The sequence below is a fragment of the Gouania willdenowi genome, chromosome 12 (genome assembly GCF_900634775.1).
Source record: "Gouania willdenowi chromosome 12, fGouWil2.1, whole genome shotgun sequence".
Lineage (NCBI taxonomy): Eukaryota > Metazoa > Chordata > Actinopteri > Blenniiformes > Gobiesocidae > Gouania > Gouania willdenowi.
Genome location: NC_041055.1, coordinates 22,467,848 through 22,480,292, shown reverse-complemented (window position 1 = coordinate 22,480,292; position 12,445 = coordinate 22,467,848). Strand labels below are relative to the sequence as shown.

At 36.5% G+C, this 12,445-nt stretch overlaps 1 protein-coding gene across 4 annotated transcripts in view; it reads left to right on the top strand.

Annotated features, from left to right (window-relative positions):
• Nucleotides 1-12,445, top strand: part of ptpn13 (protein tyrosine phosphatase non-receptor type 13) — a 58,369-nt gene that overhangs the window by 10,981 nt on the left and 34,943 nt on the right. For all 4 annotated transcript variants that reach the window (XM_028462318.1, XM_028462320.1, XM_028462319.1 and 1 more), the window contains exons 3-7: nt 1,657-1,823; nt 3,712-3,777; nt 4,521-4,706; nt 5,014-5,101; nt 8,632-9,237. In XM_028462318.1, the coding sequence (XP_028318119.1) occupies nt 1,657-1,823; nt 3,712-3,777; nt 4,521-4,706; nt 5,014-5,101; nt 8,632-9,237 (1,113 nt within the window). The remainder of the gene's footprint in view (nt 1-1,656; nt 1,824-3,711; nt 3,778-4,520; nt 4,707-5,013; nt 5,102-8,631; nt 9,238-12,445) is intronic.

The following is a 12,445-nucleotide window of genomic DNA, read 5'->3' as shown; positions in this document are numbered from 1 at the left end:
CTCCGTTTCTACGTCGCTCTGCTGCTGCTACCATCCACCATGTTTCCTTTCCCCTCTGACCTCGCACTGTCGCACCACGCCATTGGCTCAGCCGCCTGTAACCTATGATGATGCCGCAATGCATTATGGTACTTAGTCTGAAAATGTCCGCTACAGCAAACCAAAAAACTCAATTTTAAGCGCATGGCTCATTATTTTACACCGTGACATAACCACAACGATATCAAGGCACCTTTAATCCTGCGGTATCGCGATATCGTCGATACTGTGACATTCTTAATTGTGAATGCATCAAAGTTAATGATAAATTTTTAAAAAAAATGACCTTTTGTGTCACCATAGATATCTCCTTCTTCTAAATTGTAACAGTAATTTTAGTGAGGAATTTGTGTTTGATGAATAATATTTAAGTGGTGTTCTACTTTTTATGTTTTAAGCTGTAAATTAAAAGGCTAAGCTGGAGGTGTTGCCTTGTATATGTTGGCAGAAATGTTATTTATGTCACAATATCTAGTAGTTTGATTGGTGCTGATGTACAAACCAATAATTACATCCCTCTCATAGTCATATCTACAACATTCTTTTCAACAGAGCCTGTAGCGCTTCAAGTTCATGCTTCTACACATAAACTCCTTCCATACGGACTGTGTGAGATTTTTTTGAAAATGCTTTTCTCCAACATTCTTGAATATGAATCATTTTGCCTGTAAACGTTCCAATCCTGAATGGGGTTTGTTTAAAAGATGTTTTAAAAAAAACATGACTGAGATTTATCCTGTGTTTTTGCCAACCTGGATGGTATGAATGAAGTAACGTTAGTCCTGGAGGTTAGCAGTAGTGCATGTTTACTAATATGTTGAATTTATTTCCAATACAGTGAAAGAAGCTCAAAATAATTTATTCATAGTTCAAAAATAAATCACTACACACACACACACATAGGACAGTTCAACAACCAAACTGTAAATTTTGCTGTAATAGGATTTCGTCTTCCATCTGCATTGCTGAAGAAACCGTTTAGTTTGTCAATAAAGAACCCCATAATGGAAGCTGAGTCCATTCGGCTCCTTTAGAGCTAAAGCTTTTTGTAAGAAATACCTACTAGTAACCCACTCTACTTTTATGTAAGATCTCCAAATGGTCACATGAGCTTTAAACAGGAAACTTATATTTACTTAGTGAATTCCAGCCTTTGAAAGCAGATATTTTGTGCCTCAAAAGGAGTTCCTCCATTTGCCTCCGCGCTCCTTGCAAAGTTAAGAATCGGGGGCAAAGAAAAGAGAAACGAAGTTGCAGCAGTGCTCAAACATTCCTTTGTGTATTTTTAAACCATCCTCTAACCATAGCAGTGGCTGTGGCTTTGTAGGAAGAGAATTACGCTGTGTAGCCATTCTTTTCTGCTTCCATGCCTTAACAGTTTCTTTTTTTTTTTTTTGCAGTCTAAGTAAGCAACATGTGTTTTTGTTTACTTCAATCATCTTGAATTTCCATATTCACCAACGCTTCAGAGGGAAACTGCCACTTTGGGCTGCATGTATAAGGCGAATTTAGCTGGCTTTTATTGAGTCAAAAGAGGGTGACTTTACTTTGGCTGCTAATTAGATTTCTTATATGCTCGTTCCTGATTAAATTTGATATTTATCTTTCTTTTCCCAGATCCTTCAGCCATGGGCTTCATTATCTCTCCCTGGTCCCTCCTACTCATGCCATCTGGCAACATCTCGTTCACTGATGAGTATGTCACGCAGCAGGACGTAAGGGCCTTCACAGCCCCTGAAGTCCTGGAAGGTCTCTCGTTGTCCAACGTCTCTGATATAGAGAAGGTAAAACTGATATAATAAACTAGAATTTAAATTGCTGAATGATTTCCATCTATATTTACAAAATTGTAACAAATAATGTTTTGTGACATCATGCAAAAATTAAAGTCCTCATTGTCTTGAATGCAACAATTTCCAAGCCAACTATCAGCCTACATCACATGTGTCAAACTCAAGGCCCGGGGGCCAAATGCGGCCCGGTAGGGCAGTGTTTCTCAAATAGAGGTACACGATGACACTCCAGGGGGTAGTTGAGAAAATTGACAAATGAAAGCATTAAAATTATGGGGTTTTATAATGGTTACTTTTAGTTAAAAATTTTAAATAATAATAATGCATTGGATTTTTTATAGCGCTTTTTCATAGACACTCAAAGCGCTTTATATTGATGTACATTTATTTTTTCACTCCACACACGGTGGTGGTAAGCTACTATTCAGGAGGCACTAAATACTGTTTCCTTCTACTTATTTATAACATGAGATTCTTTAAAACATGTGTTATCACTCATTTATGCCATTATTACGGTATGCTATGTAATTGTTTTTTAACAGTATTCTGAGCAAAATGTTGTAGTCTGAGTCGGACAAAGGGGGTACTTGAATTCAGAAATAAGAGAAAGGGCCAGAAAAAGTTTGAGAGTCACTGCTTTCAAGCATCAAATTCGGCCCGCTCCAGAAAGTCAAAATGATAGAAAACGCTTGAAACATTTTGTACTAATAATTGAAGATCCTGCAGGGACGGATATACTTATCATTTCTATGTCATTTATACATGGAAGTGCCAACCAGGGCACATTAATGTTGAATTTGCTGTCTTTCCCCTTAAATTTGCAGCCACTTAAGGTCAAACTGGTCTGTATTTGGCAGCTGGTCCCTGAACTAAAATGAGTTTGACACCCCTGGCCTACATTATTGTATGGTGTGAAACCATTGAGGTGAATTAATTAGTGACGTGTGTGTGTGTAATAAATTAAAAGAAAAACTAGAAAAAAGGATTAATAAGTCAACATTTTGCAAATGAAATCCGTTTAATAGTTTAAATAAATAAATGAATAATTATTTAGTCGTGCGACTTAACTTCAATTCTCCCTTTCCACCCTTACCTGTTTTCTCACCTATTGCTGACCTGTGTAGTGAGAGATATATTATACCCTTCCAACGCACAGGTTCACCACACCTCCTCGTTGCTGCTTCTCTGGTGAAACAGCTTAAAGCTTGCATGACTGGATTCCCGTTTCTGGCACAGCCCCACATATCTCAGCACAGTTTTGTGCTGAGTCAGTTTTCCTGCTTTAGGCCAAGCTCCTCTGCTTTTTTTCCCCTCCCTTCTACACTTCAGCGTAGGAAACGTAATCTGTTTTGTTCATTATCAGATGTTGGTTAAACATACATCAGCTGCAAGTGTCAAGGGTTTCCTTTTAACTTATTTAAAACTTGTTGGGTTGTTGCTGTTACTGTGTCGTTAACTTTAAATCTTTACTTGGAAATCGCTTTCTGAGAGACCTTCAAGGATTTGTTGCATTCCTTGACAGCCCGTCCTTGAATTATACTTTCCTTACCCAAGCCAAACATTCAGGGGAAGTCATTTTTCTCCTCAGCAAATGGGTAAATGTTATTAAAGGGAGGAAGATGGAAAAAGGTAGGATTAGTCTAAAAGTCCCTGTTGCTAAAAAGGAACAATTTGAATCTTGTTTTACTTTTAAAACCACTTGCTGAGGCATCAGAACATGAAACCGACCTTGTTGTAGGCCGTTTAAAGCTCTCTGTAGAGCTATTTTATAAGATAAGGTTGTCTCTTCATTTTAAGGTTGTATTGTTTTGGTCTTGTTGGTATAATTAACAATAAAACACTGATCCCAATGTGGCCTAACAGATGTTCTGCATTACAGATGCATATGTACTCTCTGGGGATGACCCTCTTTTGGGGAGCCGACTACGAGATTCCCCAAAGTCAGGTAAATAATCACAAGTGGGTCATTCCATGTCATTTCACCAAATGACACACACACTTTGGTGTCAAAAAATTGTTACCAATTGTTTTGTAATTATTCAATAGGCACACAGTACTTTTTTAGTTTGATCGGATTAATACTTTTTGAGATATTGACAATTTAGTGGCGATTGTCGTGTGTCCTTATTTTTTTTTCCAGGAACTACATCATATAGGAAACTGACATTTGTTATAGTAATACAGCTCCACCTACTCTCTTAGAATATACAAAAATATCTTCTATACATCATATCTGGTGGACATGGCAGCTCCTCAAAATTGGATAAAAGTTTTGGGCTCGAACATATTTGGACTTTCAGTAAATAACTTTGCATATGCCTCACTGCTCTGTAATTTAATCAGCTTATTGCTATGTACATAGATGTTCAAATATCTAATGTCACATATATGCGTTAGTTCTTTGGTGATAGTCTCTGGAAATCTTTATTTATTGGCCCTTAACTGCATATGGAAATATTAGAAACAGGTCCTTGTTTTAATTCATAGTATAATTATTACTTTTTTTATGTGACGACTTTATTTTTATTTTGGACCTTAACTTTGGGTTATTTCACCACTCGCAAATATTGAAAATTCTTCTCGAGGCCAATCGTAGCTTGCCTATGTGTCTTTTAATCATTTGTTGTTTATTAGTTTTTCGAAACAGCTTTTTTTATGCTAACTCTCCCAAACGTGTTGTGTTTTTAGCCCATGAAGCTGGGGGAGCACCTTAACGGTCTCCTCTTAAACATGTGTGATGATATCTCACTGAGTCGAATGTCGTTGCGCACGGTGCTGGACATCTGCAGCAAACATATCAGAAACTCCAGTGGTGACCCTCCTTTCTCCCACATCCGCAAACTGGTCCGGTTGGTACTGGGCAGTCTTTCTCAGGTATGTATGCAACATTTCCTTGTGTGTGTTCATTATTTGTTTTGGATGCTTTTCATCTCCACCACAACACGAGAGGCATCGGCTTCTTCCTGCTCCATTTGGAACAAATTCTTTTTTTGTTGTTTTACTTCTATGAGACAAGTTATGTTGTTCCTATGTGGATCCTTTTTTTCCTTGAACTGTTTGAAAAGTGTAAAGACTTGAACATTTGAACTCCCTCCTCCATGGATTCATACTTTAACCTCTATTTTCCCCTCATCCTTACTGTATTTTCCTATTTTTTGTTTTGGTATTTCTTTTCTCTCAGTTGGATGGACTGCTGACAGATCGAGAGTCTCTCCCAGAGCGGAGTAAGGAGATTCGGGAGAGGCTCAGAGGCAAAGGCTTGCCCTCAGGTAAATAAATACACTGACACGTGGGAGTCTGGAGTAAATTATTAGTCTTATAAATATGTCTTGCTGGATCAGCAGTATTGAATTTTATTTGTGGCTTTTAAAGATGTGTTTGTTAAACTATTGGAGGCTAAATAAAGTGAAAAATTGTGAATGCACAACCATGTATACAGAAACAACTTGCTGTAGATATTTTTTATTATCTTCTTTCAAAAGAGAAATACTGTATAGACAATATCTATACATTTGTGACATTAAGTACAATATAACTTGTCTTTTTGATTTGATTTGCTCACCAAAAATATCTGAGAAGTGCTTATTGAAAGTGCTTTCCACTTTCATAACAGTAATTAAAGGCAAATAAGATGATTTACTGTATTGTATAGAATTAAAGTCTAACAGGGAAATTATGTAATTTTGTTCTGTAAACTTTTTGTTTTATAAATGATGGATCTCGATCATTGATCACTAATTACGTGCTGGATATTGTATGTCATAGTTGCTATTCTGAAGTCTAAATATCACAAGAGCACATTAAAAATCAGTATTAAAGGATGAAATAGATAAAATTTCATCTTTAATCGATGATGCAATCAAAGCGGAATTCTTGTTTTTGAATAGTAGAAAACTTGACACGTGTATAATTGTTAACTAGCAACATTCTAGAAGGTGTGTTGGAACACATGATGTAGGGTGGCTCCATCTTATACTTTCTAGGGTTGCACAGCTGTTGCTTTGTTTCAAATGTTAAAGGGCACTTTGAAATGTCTTAGTTTCGGAAATGTCTGTGTTGCAACTACAGTAATTAAACACAATAACAGCCTTCTGTAATGTCAGCGCAAGTTTTCATCATGTTCATTTCTTTCAGCCTAATAATAGATGTGGTTTGTGCGTGTATGTGTGTGTGTGAGTGGTTGGAAATACTCATAAATATTGTGAGTCTGGATTTGTGTTTATGCAGTACCTGTCTGCTGTGAAATGCTTTCCTTGGTTGCTCAAACATTCCTTACTCAAACCATCGCTCTTAGTTTGAGAGACACAGAAGAAAGCAGACGAGAAACAACACGCTAACATCCTTAAACTGGATTAAATTCAGGAAAATGTGACCAGATTTTCCCAGTGGTTTATGGGAGAACTCCGGCATTTCTTCAGTCCTTGGAAAGTATAGTCAAATGCAAACATGGCTGTCATCCTGATTATGTAAGCATGGGATGGCATTGATTACAGATGCATATTTTTGGAGTTGCCAGTGAATCCTCTGGTCTGTATTTTGAGACAGTGTTTTGTTTTCCTCTTGGAGGACTGGCCAGCTTTAGGGAAAGTACATGCAAAAAGTATTAGTTAGGTCTTATGTGTCTCTTTTCTTTTTTTTAACTGCTTCCTTGTCCCTTCTGTAACCCGGTTGTTCCAGGATTTAGTAATTGCTGCGTAGCGTAATTACATATTAGTTAATGTTCCTTCTTCTTGTTGATTATACTTTTATTCAACCGAAAACCAAATGTTCAAAAACATATGGAGATAATGCAATATTGAACTTTGATTTTCCTCTCGGAGTTCTCTGAAGGCATTCTTGGTTTCTTTGATGCACTTTCCAAGCATATGCTTTCTAAATTATATCAACACATGCTGTATTTTTGAAGTTTAACTTCATCCTCTGCGCTCCTCTCTTTTCTCTTCTTTCTCATGCATACCCTTTATCATCATTAATGAAAATACATAGATCTGGCAGAGGTTTTGAACAGTTCATTGATTAAAACAAGCTTGAAACATATGTATTTGTTTATTTCGAGAAGACTGTAATGAACACCAGTGCAATATGTGGCGTAAATGAGCCAGATTTCATAGTCCTCATACATTTAAGACAATTATAATAAAAGATACAGACATGGACATAATATACATATATTTTATTCACAACCAACCAAGCAATTTCTTATTGAAAAAAAAAAAACTTCTATAGATGATTACATGAATGATTTGCTATTAACTATTTTTTCAGCTCTTTTTTAATGTAATTTTCATTTAATTTAACCAAGTTATCAGTAGTTCCATATTTGCATGCAGGTAAAAATTAGAAGTATGTTTTTATTTGGTAATAAATATTTAATAAATTAAAAAATATATATTTTTACATATTTTTTTAATTGCAGCAGTGTCCTTTAGAGCAGGGTTTTTCAACCTTGGGGTTGTGGCCCATGTGGGGTCGCCTGGAAATAAAACTGGGTCACCTGAAATGCCTAGTAATAATAAAATTACAACAGTTTCTCATTGAAAAATTATTTATTTATTTTTCAATTAAATATATATATATATATATATATATATATATATATTTTTTTTTTTTAATTGAAAAATAAATAAATAATTTTTAATTGCAGCAGTGTCCTTAAAGCAGGGTTTATCAACCTTGTACTTCAAGGTTGATAAAATGAATTAAAATGGGGTCACCTGAAATGTCTAGTAATAACATTTTTAAATTACTTATTAAAATTCTATTTTTTAAAACATTTTTATTGAAAACAATACATAATCTCACAGAAATAGAATAAGTTTAAACAATTATTTTTCAAATTAAAACACCACACGCGATATCAAGCAATTGTATTTTTATACTTTTACTTTCTCAAATATAAATGTGGTTACAGTAAAATGCAGTATAAAAATATCTGAGCTGGCGCATATTGTCACTAATACTGGCCATTCTGTTTTTGTAACGCAGTGTAACAAACATGATCATAAAATTAATTTAAGAGAGAAAAAAGTGTCAGCGGTGATCGCTAGAAATTTGTGATATAAAAAAGGAGTCATGACAAGAAAAAGGTTGGGAACCACTGGCATATAGTAAGACAATTGGCTTTGATATACAAAAATAGGCGTGACCTGACAATTAGAGAAGCACAAATGTTACAAAAATTCATTTTTTTTTCAATTAGAATGAACAGCTTTAAATGCACTTGTCACCCTTTTAACCATTTACTGCACATGTGTCAAACTCATGGCCCGGGGACCAAATCCGACCTTTTGGAGCTTCCAATTCGACCCACACGACGAAGTAAAAATGACATGAATCATTGTGTAAATGAAACTCAACACTCCTGGTGCTTGTATTGCATGATTGCAGTAATTTTTAATGTTAAACTGTTAAAAAAGCACAAAATTATTACAAAATCCTTCAATATTTACCTTAAATGAATATAAATATGTCGCGAAATCTAAAGTGAAGATCCTGTTGGGACTGGTATCTGTCACTTATTGCTTGGACATTGGTGGTTTTTTACACATTTTGGATTTCATGTATATGTAGAAGTGCAAACTAGGGCACAATACTGTTGAAATGACTTGTTTTCATGCTCATAATCTCTGGCTTACTTGAGATCAAACTGCTCCGTATTTGGCCTCTGAACTCAAATGAGTTTGACGCCCCTGATTTACTGTATTCTCATTAAAATTCAATGTAAATTTGTAAATCCTCTTGCATTCTTCTGTCCAGTGATACTTTGCTTGATCAAGTTCTGGTTCTCTAATGTTTGCAGGTAGGAGTGCTGCCCCCAGAGTTCTAGAGCGCTATAAAGCGAGGACCCAGGAACAAACGACTCTTAACCGCGGCCTCAGTCGATCCATGGGCTCCCTGTCCATCCAGGACCTGTTGAAAGGCGACAGACGAGCAGCCATGCAGTATTCCCTGAGTGTGGATGAATCCCCCACAGAACTCCAACATAAATCCCTTCTGCTTGAACACCAGCGTTCCTATCCACACCTACACCCTTTACACCCACAGCACAAGGGCAGGCCTGTTGAGCTGGACCGCAGGTCTTTGGCCTTTTACAGTGGAGACCTTGGACTGAGTCAGGCCAGGAGGTCGTGGGCTTCTTCTGTGGACTTGGCGTACATCGACCCCGAGGCTCTTCGTTTTGGGGCTTTGGAGGATGCTCGGAGGGGTAGCAGTGCTTTAAGTACCCACTCAGTGGGTAGGCGTAAATCGCCAGCGCTGCCATCTCGCTACCCAGAGTTTGGTGAGCTAAAGACGAAGAAGCCTCATCATCATTCAACGCAGTCTGTAGGCGCTGGCTTCATTGGTGCCTACGACAGGATCAAGGAGAGACAGAGGAAACTTCATAATCTAAGACAGGCAGTGGATGGTGAGTAGGCTCTCTGAAATACAATAGATTTTTCTAATAAACAACTGAAAGTGAAATAGTTTCACTTGAATTTAAGTCCTCATGGAAAGTCAAAGTTCATCAGAAACAGAAACAAATGTTTTACATGCAGTTTTAATCAACACTTCATGCCCCTTTTCTTAAAGTATTATTAGCTGGGTTTCTATTACAGATTTTTGCAAAATAAAAGCAATATTTCTATATGTCGACAAAGTATAATTGCGTTTTGAATGTTTTTCCATTGAAGGTTGTTTTGAGCAGGAGTCTCGCAACTCCCGTGAAATCTCATCCAGCGAGACTTTGCCGCAGGAAGACAGACGCTCCAAACCTCCTTATAACACTCTTTATTCCTTTGTTGTTTCACGTCTAATGTGGTTGTAATAATTTTTAAGTATAATGCTAAGAACCTTGTCTCCTCTTCTGTTTACGCGTACCGCGCCATGTTTACTCGGAAAGAAGTGGTCATGTGACCAGGTACGTCACGTCCTGTGACGTCAATTTGCGGAAAAATTGTTTCCATAGCGCTTTTGTGACACATTTCAATATTGAAATGTCTGAAATTCCTCCTCATGAAAGCGTAAAAACTTTTTAGCGATATTTGAATTCAGGTGTTTCCATCACCAGTTTTTATTGCACTATTTAGATTATGCACATTACTAAGGGTAATGGAAACACAGCTATTGAGAGTTTTTACTGTTTTTGTTCGAGGATAGTCAGACATAATTATTACCTGCTAGTGCTAATTGTTGGTGTAAGGTTATGAAATAGTGATTACACATAAGAGTTTTGTCGTGTGATCACATTATTTTGTAATATGCGTCTGCAACTACTTAGTTTGGAAAAGTGACATGTGAACCTGATTTTGTTTGCATTTCTTTTACGTGTACAATGTCCATAATTCAGCCTAAACCAAGAGCTGAAAATGGGACTGAATTTGGTTTCTTTTTGCCACCAACTGTTCAACCCTTCGTCACCAGTGCCTAACTCAGCCTTGTGGGATATGTGTTAGCATGCATGGAGTATTTTTGGTTGTGGCTAGGCAGCAGTGTTTAGACAGAACCTATGATTCACTGTTGCAAAGGTTTCCAAATGACTAATTCCAATTAGAGTCTAGTTCAATCCAAGCCTGCAGCTGACTGTCACACCAGGTTATTAAAAATCCCTGTTATATTTATTGTTAAACATGTACATATTGAAAACATTCTCATTCTTAGAGGAAAAAGATCTAAGATCTCCTATAGTCCTAGTGTTTACGGAATAAATAGATTAGACTTTGTACAATCACATGCTTACTTCCAACACTCAACACATTTGTTTGACCCTTTAGTTGCCAGCTCTGGCAGCTTTTAACTGATCCTTCAGGAGCTTATTAGTTTGTTTCTTATGCAACAAAATAATCATACATTACGTGGCTTTATTGTTTTAGTTTTTTTTTGGTTTTTTTTCTCCCAAGAGGTAATGAACAAGAGGGAAAGTTCAACAATTTCATGCAAATTATCTATTGCCAAACTGGCCTATGTCTTCTGCTTAATGTTTGGCTGAATTGTATATTTTTCACTCTTTTTAACTGAATCCTTTGAAAGCTACCTCAGTTTGTGCTGTGTTTCTGCTATCTTGCTACCTATAGTTCCTCATTTAATGTAAAGAGCTTACGCCCTACTATGCCTTGTTTTTTGAACTAGCTGATTTTCAACATATGCACTAAAATTTAAGAAAAAAAAAAGATGAAATATTGGAGGAGAATTGAGTTAAGAAATAGATGTGTGCAGTGCACCCTTATCGTGTTTCCTCTTTACACCAAAAGCCCATATTCATGGTAAAAGTTACGTGAAAAATAAATCTCCTGCTAAGTTCACAGTATCTTATAATAAGTCTCGAACCCAAGATTATCTTTTATCATAATTAATTGATAAATAAGTAAACAAGGTCACAATCCTGCACTGTATCTTTTCTTGGAGAACTTTTGTTTGCTCGAATCCCCATAATAAAGATAATGAATTATATACTTTAAGTTGAGGTTTCCTTTATTCAGAAGTTTTTTGAGGAAATCCCCCGTCAACTGCCAGTCTTCCTCAAATGATGGCCTTTGATGCTTCCTTTGAAGTTTCATTTGACTTCCCGAAGATTAATTTTGTCTTTTTTTGAATAGTATGTTAAGGTTTTGTTTTTTCAGACAAGGTTTTTCAGGAAAGACAAAATCAATCTTGCTGGAACTATTACATGGAAGTCAAGTGAAACTTCAAAGGAAGTATCAAAGGCAATCAACAGAACTCGTCTAACAAAGACTGGCAGTTGAAACATGTCAGGAGATAAAAAAAAATTCCTGGAAAACCTTGTCTGAATAAACAAAAACTTAAAGGAGCATAGGGCAGGATTTAAGAAAGTTTTTTTTTTATGCTAATGAGTGATGAAGCGCTCTGAACTAAAGAGAATGAGTCCACACATTTCTACCTGTGACACATTTTGTATTGCTTTTTGGAGTCTGATTTTCCCGCCCAGTTCTGCGGACGTGGAGTCAAATGACGCTGATGGGGAATTCAAATGTCGCTGGTGCGCGTTCACGACGACGAGGAGAGCCGTACCAATAACCCGGAAATAATAATAGAATGAAAATAAGACAGCTTGGAGATGAGCACAGTGGACTCAACTACTGTTTGGTTTCACAGAGGCATGTGCGCTGTAAACAATCAATGAACGGCAAGTAAATGAATAACCGTGTCACAGTTGGAGTGCTGATCAGGCGGCATTTTCTCGTCCGAGTCTTTTTTTCTCAAAGAAATGACATATGTACGTTATTTTTAGTGGTAAGCACCAATTTAAGTGTTTAGTGCACACAAGAGACCGATCGAATCAATTTACATAATTCATATATCAAAGATAAGGATAATCCATGTTATTGTGTAAAAGAGTTGATGAGGAATTCAACCCCCAACTGTTCAGTTGTTAGACAACCAGATCCACCACCATTAATAATGATATTTATATTAGCAATAAAATTATCTACAGTTGCTTTCTTGTACTTGAAATTTGATCTTGTGGGAAAATTATTTTAAATGTGTTTTGAGGAGAGGCAAAAAAAATCAGAAAATTACAAGAGATCTAGAATAAACACTGGTTCCCAAATTTTATGATTGCAATTTGTCAATGTTTGCTGAAGTCAGAGTTTTACGAGCCATAACACGTTAAGTAT